At 36.0% G+C, this 9,643-nt stretch overlaps 1 protein-coding gene across 1 annotated transcript; it reads right to left on the bottom strand.

Moving 5' to 3' along the window:
- LOC104112805 (zinc finger BED domain-containing protein DAYSLEEPER-like) lies at nucleotides 1–6,679 on the bottom strand. The gene is made up of 2 exons (XM_009622827.4): nucleotides 6,459–6,679; nucleotides 1–2,426 (listed from the first exon to the last, which is right to left on the bottom strand). Exon 2 carries the CDS (start codon nucleotides 2,394–2,396, stop codon nucleotides 165–167), a length of 2,232 nt encoding a protein of 743 aa, XP_009621122.1. The 5' UTR covers nucleotides 2,397–2,426; nucleotides 6,459–6,679; the 3' UTR covers nucleotides 1–164.
- Between the last annotated feature and the right edge of the window lie 2,964 nt (nucleotides 6,680–9,643).

Below are 9,643 nucleotides of genomic sequence, written 5' to 3'. Positions count from 1 at the left end.
CATGTCGAATAGATTTCTCAAGTAAAGAGCTTAATGGTTCCCAATTATGATACAAGAAACTCAACCCTCAGACGACAGAAAAGAGAAATTTTACAATCTAAAAGGAAATGAAGTCAGCTACAAAATACCATTCTAGACATCTACTCAAACATTACAGCAACAACCTAAATCGGGACTTCCATTTTTATTGGTGCGTGTAAAGTATTTTCCGATGCATTCTGAAGCCAATCCTTGGCACAGATGAGTGCTTCCACTGTCTCAGGTCGCAAGGAACACCTGTAACGATCCATCTCTTTGCTTACCGTGCTAAATACAGAGTCAGCTGTTACGGAAGAAACTGGAACTGACAAGATATCACGAGCCATTTTCGATAGAGTTGGGTACTTCATTCTGTTCAGTTTCCACCACCCCACAACATCAAACTCGTGAACACGAGGCAACAAGGACTCTTCCAAATATTGATCAAGTTCTGATCTTGACTGCTGACTTGTGGTCTCCATAATGTAGGCATCAAAATCTGTAAGTCCGGGCCCATTACTAGAGGCACCGACACCGTGGGCATTCTCCTGCTTCATAGCCCCACCATTTGCCTCTTCAGCATAAGTTGGGGTCAGAGGCAGAGGAAGTGCCACATATTCAAGGAAGAGCTCGTGGATTCCCTCTTCAACAATCTTCACATAGGTAGCAGCTTCTTCACCATATATTTTCGTAAAACTGAATTCAACGAGCTTCATTTTGAAGCGTGGATCCATTACTACGGCAATAGCTAACATCAGACAACAAGTCTTCCAGTATTTATCGAATTTCTCTTGCATAGTTTTGGTAAGGCTGCTGATGGATGGATCTTCACTTGCTGCAGCACGAGCCAGTTCCAATTGAATCTTCCACGCTTCATGGAAGAATGTATTGGTTGTTGGAATTGTTGGTGCAGTCAGAAGATTGGCAGTGTCAAAGAGGATTTTCAAGTAAGTACACAGAATCTCAACTTGCTTCCAATCTTCAACTGATGGGGCATCCTTGTAATCAGGATCAGATGTATCCAAGCATGAAAATACTTCCTTCAGCTCTGATGCAGCCAACAACATCTCATATGTTGTGTTCCATTGTGTTCGGTCATCAAGCGCCAACGTCTTTGTGCTTGGCACCTGAAGCTGCTGTTTGAGCTCAATAAACTTTTCCTCATGAGATTCTGATATTTTCACATATTTTACGCTCTCTCTTACTTTCTTAACAGTTCCATGCAAAAAATGAAACGCATCTTGGGCAATGCTGCTCAAAGTTCGAGCAAGACAATTTCCAACCAACAACTGACCATTGAGCACAAGAGGGTTCTTCACTGAGAGTAAAGCTCTAAGATTATCAACAGCAGCATCACCAATTGGTTGATTAATAGTGACAGAAAATAACTTCCCCTCCATACTCCAGTCAGAAAGGCAAGCGGCAACTGCATGGCTGAAAGCCGTGTCAGAATCTGGATATGGTTCCATTATGACATTGAGTATTTTCCTGTGAATTTTCCACTCACTATCAATATACTGCCCAGTTATGAACACATAAACCACAGTGTGATGGGAGGACCACATGTCTAGTGTTAAGCAGATCCGCCCAGGCACTCTCTCAATCACTTTCTGAATCCCTTGCTTCTCTCTAAGATAAGTTGCGACACAATCTCCTTGGACAGTGTTGAAGCTCACCATATCAAACCGAGGTTGAAGATGCTGGACAAAAGTAAGAAAGCCTGGATGCTCAACCATGTGAAGGGGATAGTCGTGCATGATGATCATCCTGGAGATCTCCTGGCGGCACCGGTCTGGATCAAAAGCAAGATAAGGAGTAGAAGCAGTCCGATAACGTCGTTTAGGTGCACCATTACTACCCCCATATCGACTCATCTTTGAAGGAGCACTATATGAGGTCAATTGATCATTCTGCTGGTTACGCATGACTACTGGGCATGTTCCTTTGGCAATATGGCGTTTCAGATGACTAGTGCCTGCTACTTTCGACCCTGTACTATATGCAAACGATTGCTTGCACTGGTTACATTGTGCCCTTCTAGTCCCAACAGCAACAGTTTCAATAGTGAAGTGCTCCCAAACTATTGATTTCTTTTTCCTACGCTTACCAGGTTGTGTTTCTGAATTGCTTGGAGGTGTTTCTACATGGTTGGGTTGTGGCTCTGCAAGAACCATCTCATTTCCTGGAAACATCTCACTGTCTGAAACCATTCCATTTCCAGGGACTATCTCATTGCCGAGCACCATATCATGTTCAACCATCTCATGTTCATGGACCATCTCATGTTCGAGGACCATCCCATGTTCAGGTATCATCTGATGGTCAGGGACCATCTCATGATTCTCAGTGGGAGTTGCTGGCGTAACAGGGGTTGCCATCGTATGTACAGCAACGCGCTTCTCAAATATCTGTGTAATATAATGATCAAAAAAAGAAACAGAAAAACGAAAATCATAAGTAATGTGAAGATGATAGCGAAAAAGTAAATATAAGCCTGAAAGTAGCACTGTATATCTCCAAAGACTCAGATTTTTTTTTTTTTTTTTTTTGGGTGGAGGAGTGGGGGATAAGTTTCAGAAAACTCAAATTCTTTTGTCAGCTGCTAGTGAAATGCTTGATTACTTATTATCAATATGGAACTATCTATGGGTCATATAAGAAGGCACAAGGAAATTGAGCACAAGAAAGAAGATACTGTCAGAACATCAAAGCAAGCACATCTACTACAAAGTATATACTAAAAGAGGTAACAACATTTTACAATGAGCAAGTCAAAACTTATGAGAAATAGAAGGAACTTTAATTCTTTTTTTTTTTTGGAGGTTAAAAGCAGGTCCAAATTTTAAAAGACTCTCATGAACTGCAAGGACAACAAAATAAATGTTAAAGATGCCTCCTTTTTAATTGAATAACTAAAAATAAAGAATAAGGAAGTTACCATAATGCATTAAGGGGTCGTTCGGTTGGTTTGATAAGGAAAATAATCTCCACACAGAATCCAACATTATTATAACATTTGGTTACTACTTCCTCTCCTCATAAATAATATTCATATAAGTTATGCGGGAGTTTTTGTATTATTTTATGTGGGCTACAATGTCAAATAAGAATGCGAGTAAGCATCCAACAAGAAATAATCCCCGCATTGTAATTCATGCATAACTAATCTCTGCATTTCGATTCTTGCATTACTAACCTCTACATAACTTATCACTAAACCAAATGACCCCAAGTACATAAGGAAGTTTCTAGTGGTAGCACCTCCATCTTTGCAAGTCACCAAGCAATGAGGTAGGGCAGGATACAAAGGGGGTTGGGGGTGACAAAACATTGGTGACATATGCAACACTAAAATCAAACCATATTAATGAGTTGGCTATAATTAAAAACTCCTTTGGTACACCTTTGAATGTTATTTATTTCAAAAATCATGATATCTGCACCAACTTTCTCCGTCGATTTTGGTCAAAGTACCCAAAATTGGTTGACCAAATCCGGTACATATCTCACCCCCACCCTCACACCCACGTCGTGTTGACACGGGCGCGGCACTGAAAGTGAAGAGTCCGAGCAACTTAGGTGACCATTATAGGGCTACAAAAATATCAAAAATAAAAAAAGAACCAATCACATCCACTCAAAAGTGCTAAAAAAATTATCAACTTTTACCTAAGTTGCGCAGACTCTTCGATTTTGGTGCCGTCCTCGTCCATATATGGGACGGATACGGATACAGGATACGGGATACGTTCCGTATACGGTCAACTGACTTCGGACACTTTGACCGGAGTCCATCGACAAATTTGGGAGAAAAATTGAGATTTTGATTTCTCAAAATCAAAAATAAAACAGATTTAGAACAATGAAACAATAATGTCCATCTTGGAGAATGAAAGATTGAATTGTACAATATTCATGTAAGTTTTTCACAGAATATCTCTCAAAATTTACAATATTTTTATAGCTTTATTTTTTAATAGCCGAATCCTCGCAATTGTATCCATATCCGGATCCGCACCCCCGAATCTTAAAATTTAGATTTTGCTGAATCCGATACTCGGATCCGTCCCCGTATCGGATACCCGCACCCGAGTCCGAGCAACTTAGACTTTGACTATGAGCATGTTAAGATTAATGAGAAACATGGAACTTTAATCTTTCTTTTTTTGTCTTAATACACAAATTGACACTTCAACTAGCACGGTTTTTGTGAAGCTAGGCCCCGTATTTAGAATATTCCCAAGTAAACACTTATACTTGCTAAAAGTACACACAGCAAAATAATTTTGACAGTTTAGTATGCTTATGTGATTGAGTTAGCCGGTATGGCTTAACAGCATGTGAATCAAACAAAAAAGAAGCATGAATCCAAAGAACCCCCCCCCCCCCCCCCCTTTTTTCTTTTCTTCCTTTTTTTTAGGACTTCTCTTTCTTCCTCTATATTCTTTCTCTCCCTCCTCCCTAGGAAAATAGTATCTGTTTTGATATCCTTAATGACTCGATGTATTCTATCTTCGACGAGTCTAGGCACACACCTCACTCACTCCTCAGTCCATAGTAGAGAAAACCACTCATTTGCGTTCAGTCCAGCCTCTTTCCCAGTAAAGAAGGGAATGGCTACAGCTCAGCTGACTGCATCATCCATTTCTGCTAAGGATTTTGCATCCTTCAAAGGGCTTAGATCCACAAGAAATGTTAAGGTTGCGTGTTTTGCACCTTTTAAAGCAGAATAGCAGGTGGCTCCGTGGTCTTGTCGTTAAGCTGCAGAGTATATATGATACTTTCTTTTAAACTTTTTCCAAATGGGGAATGAGCCCGTGAAGAGTGACAGAGGGAAGATAGAAAAGAGGAAGGCTTTACGTAGGATTTGAACCTTGCAACCAAGAGATTCAGTATGGTGTTGCAGCCAATGGTCATTGGTAGGATTTTAATCCTGCACCTAACGAATGCATTGTGGAGTTACAACCACTAGACTGCAACTTCACCACTGCAGCGCAAATTCAGGATTTAAAGTTTATGGGTTCCTACCGTAATCTCAAATTAATATGCAATAATAACTGGGTTCACAGTTAGATATTTATAAATATTTAGTGGATTTTTTAAATATAAATACAGAGTCTACGCAAAAGTTACTAGGTTCCCGGGAACCCATATTCAATGCTCTAGGTCCGCCACTTAAGAGCAGGCATAGTATTCACTCTTTGGACTAATAGAACAGGAGGCCAAAAGCTTTAGCCAACAAAATGCATGACATTAGTTCCTCAGATCTGAAGAATCATGTCCATTGGCACACATTGGAGGGACTAAAATTACCTCCATCAAGGCCCGGCCTGAACTCATCCCTAAACTAAGCTGACCCAACGTTTAATAGTAATACTGGGAACAACAACACAACAACAAACTCAGTACAATCTCACATGTGGGGTCTGGGATTTTCACAAATAGTAATACTGGGAAATTTTCACAAATAACCAACTTTTAGCCCCTAGAATTGAAAAATATCCACTGTCCTAGAGTTGCAAATTCCAGTAGTGTTATCATGGAGTTCCACTTATAAAATTTGAAACTCCAGTACAATGGCTATTTTTCAAAGACAAGGCAGAAAAGTGGCCAATGCACGCATTTCAACTAGTAATGCTCCTACTAAGGCAACAATGAAGGTAGTATTCTAATTCGAAGAAAGTCAGGGTCAGAAAGGACATTTCCCAAAATATGGGCTAACAAGTACAAACATAAACTTACTAGATCTAACTCAGAAAAATGGATCAGACATGGGCTTCGACACAAATTTAAACAAAGCCCATATGACACACTCTTACTAACAACTGATCTATTACACAACCCAGAAAGAAATCACTAAAAATTTCAAGAACCATTTCACAGTCAGCCTTGCTTTTGAAAATGACCTTCAACTTAAAGCCCAGAACAAGTAAACTATAAAACTCATTTTTTTTTACATAACAGCAAAAAAAGTTGAATTAATCCTGAAAAGTCAAAATTCAAAATAACTACACCATAAAACAACAAGCACAAAATTAATAATGAAACAAAAATATTACTATAACAAAAGGCTTTAAAATTTTATTTTAACCATGAAACAGAGTATATAGCACGCATTTTCACCAAAATATAAACATAAAACTAACACAAATATCAAGAGACCAATCTTCACACTAACACAATAAAGCATTAAAAATATATCTAAAAATGGAAAAATAAGTCAAATCTGAAATGATCAAAAAAATTGACTTTTGAGTGAAACTCAAATATCGAAATTCGATTTTGAGCAATACCCAGAAAAGAAAATTCGATTTTGAGCAAAACCCAGATGAGAAAATTCAATTTTGAGCACAACCCAGATAACAAAATTTGATTTTGAGCAAAACCCAGATGCTAAAATTCGATTTTGAACAAAACCAAGATAATGAAATGGAGCTTACCGGGTTTTTCAGGCTCCGATAGTGAACCAGATCTAGGTTTCAGCAGGAGGGAGAGAGGAGAGAGAAAGAGAATTGGGCTTGAACCCGATAAAACCAAACTGGACCTATGTTATGATATTTTTGGGTCGTTTGGGGATTGGTATTAGACTATTAAATGATAAGGTTCATTGACAAGAAAATATGAATACCAAAAACATTAAAGTTGTAGTATTGGATATGGACTTTCTTTTTAGGTCCATTTATTGTTAGACTTGTGAGTATGTGAAATTGAAGGTGTGTTAGTATGTGTGTTTTGGGTCACACCCTTTTTTGGTCAAGTGGCTTGATGTGTGTTATATGGACCGTAGCCCACTTTCTATGGTATTTTTGGTTGGTTAGTGTAGCTAGGTAGGATTATGTAATGGGGCCTACATTGGCTAAAATTGGAATTGGGGAAATGGGGTTCTTTCTTTTAAGGAGAATTTTGAAATTTAGCCCATTATGGTGGGGTAAAATTTCACTTTTGAAATAAAAGGGATGACATCTATTTCAAGTACTAGTAATCGATAGCAAGCGCTAATAAGTAAATTAATATAATTCAAATTAATTAATTTAACTTTCTGTTCTACAAATGTTAGTTCAATAAAGAAGTTTAATCCCAATTTTGTTAACTAAATTTAATATTTAAAAAAAGGGTCAAATATTGAGAAAATTATTTAGAGTATTTCATATGAAATATATGCGATTTTTCAAAAATATTCAGATTTTAATCTTAAATATTGTTTTCTTCACCCTCATCAGATATCTTTTTTGAACTTTTACTAATTTTTGAATTTTAACCCTAGCAAATATTATACATAGCCTATAGTTATATTATTCTTTCTGTCTTAAAGAGAGCGACAATGATACGGTATACCAGACAAACTATCTAATTTTTATTTTATAATTTTAGTATGAAAATAATCCCTTTTTATTAATATTATACTTTATTTCTAATCCTTTAATCTAAAATACTTACCTAAATATCATTTCATCACCTTATATTCTTAATGTTGCTCCCAATATTGTTTGAGGCGTTAGTTTTTAAAATGAAGTCTTCTTCTTCTTCAACCTACGAATGGAGTTTTAATATTTTTATTGCTTAATTTTTTATCTTTATAACTCCATTAGTGCCCTCCCGCCACCTTTGATTTGATTTGGTTTAGTATTGAAAAATAAAACCCGACCATAATTGGTTTGGTTTGGTTTTAACTAAAAAAAGTCAAACCGAAATCAAACCAACCCGATAGTATATTTATATAATTTTTAAAAATATTTTATACATATAAATATTTATTGTAATGTAATTTATAAATATTTCTTAAACTTTTTTACAGTTTTATTTATTAACGTATTATTTCAAGTTTAGACTTAACATTCTTGAATGGTAAATAAATTTTATAGCCCATAAATATAGTAACTCAAATGAAATTCAAATCAATACTAATGTTAACAAAAGAAACTCAAGTCAATACTAGGAATGACGATGGTGTTTGATAATTATTTTAGTTTTACATTGGTTTATAATGAAAATGCATAACTTAGTTTATCTTTTTCGTGAATGCTTAGTTATGTAATTAATATTAGTACTTATTAGCTATACTTATTTTAGCATGACCTATATAGTATTTTTAGATTATGTTAATTTTTATTATGGCTTATTAATTAGCAATATTTATTTTATGTAATTTTATTATTTTATCTTTGTTATTGAATATTTTAGTATAATGCTATGACTTATCTCATATTATTGTGTTAGTTTGTTGGAAAACACATTATATAGTGGTATTTTACTAGGACTTAAGAAATATTTGGAGCACAAATTACATATTTTATGCTATGAAGACTTTACTGGAAAAAAAAACTCGAAAACCCGAAAACCCCGAGAAAAATCGAAATTGAAAAATTCGACTTTATTGGTTTAGTTTATAAATTTAAAAACTCGACACTATTAATTTAATTTGATAATTAAAAAATCCGAACCAACCCGACATATGTACACCCCTACTTCGAGAGTATAATGATAGGGCCAGAGAGGGGTGGGAGACGTGGGACCATGAGTCAGACATTTGACACTCTTGGAACATTTAAAAGGCTCTTAAAGTTCAGAAAATTTACAGAAGCAAAATGATCGTTTAAAGCAATAAAAGTGATAATTCAGGAATAAGTGATAGGTGTGAACGCATAGAATGAAACATTGAGGTGGGCCTACAGTTTCAGCCAACTTATCTAGTGTTCGGCGATAAAGCTAGTTGTCAAAATTGGGCTATATGTGTTGGGCTGCAAACATAAGGCATAAGATAATAATAGGCCAGGCAGACATGTTTACCATGAGCTGTTTGGTTATCCCCGTTTGAGAAATTTTCAGAAATCACTATTGTTTAGTAATTATTAATTTTTCATAGCTATCATATGTATAATTACTTCTTATAACTACTATTCAGTTGTTACGGTAGTGTATTCGCGCTGCTGTATTCATGAATACAACAGCAAAAAATACCTAAAAATTAGGGCAGTCCAGCTGTACGCGTATGTATTCACATGTATTCGCGCCATGTATTCATGGTCAACATGTTGATCATGAGCTGTCTGGTTATCCCCGTTTGAGAAATTTTCAGAAACCACTATTGTTTAGTAACTATTAATTTTACATAGCTATCATATGCATAATTACTTCCTATAACTACTATTCAATTGTTACGGTAGTGTATTCGCGCTGCTGTATTCATGAATACATCAGCAAAAAACGCTTAAAAATCAGGGCAGTCCAGTTGTACGTGCATGTATTCACATGTATTCGCGTCATATATTCATGAATACAACAGCAAAAAACGCCTAAAATCAGGGCAGCCCAGTTTTATGCGCATGTATTCGTGCTGCTGTATTCATGAATACAACAGCTAAAAGCGCCTAAAATCAGGGCAGCCCAGCTGTACGCGCATGTATTCACATGTATTTCCGCCATGTATTAATGAATACAATAACGACAATCACCTTAAAAATAGGTATGTCCAGCTGTCTAATAACGGAAATAATATCAATTAGCATAATACACTCCTAATATAACTCAACAAAATTAATTCTAACATGCCTCATTATCAACCCAATTAATTAGAATAATTTTTCAGTTGTATATAACTTTTGTATTTAGTGTTTTTCAATTATTT

Source organism: Nicotiana tomentosiformis, chromosome 11 (genome assembly GCF_000390325.3).
Source record: "Nicotiana tomentosiformis chromosome 11, ASM39032v3, whole genome shotgun sequence".
NCBI lineage: Eukaryota > Viridiplantae > Streptophyta > Magnoliopsida > Solanales > Solanaceae > Nicotiana > Nicotiana tomentosiformis.
This window is presented reverse-complemented; position numbering and strand designations above follow the sequence as displayed.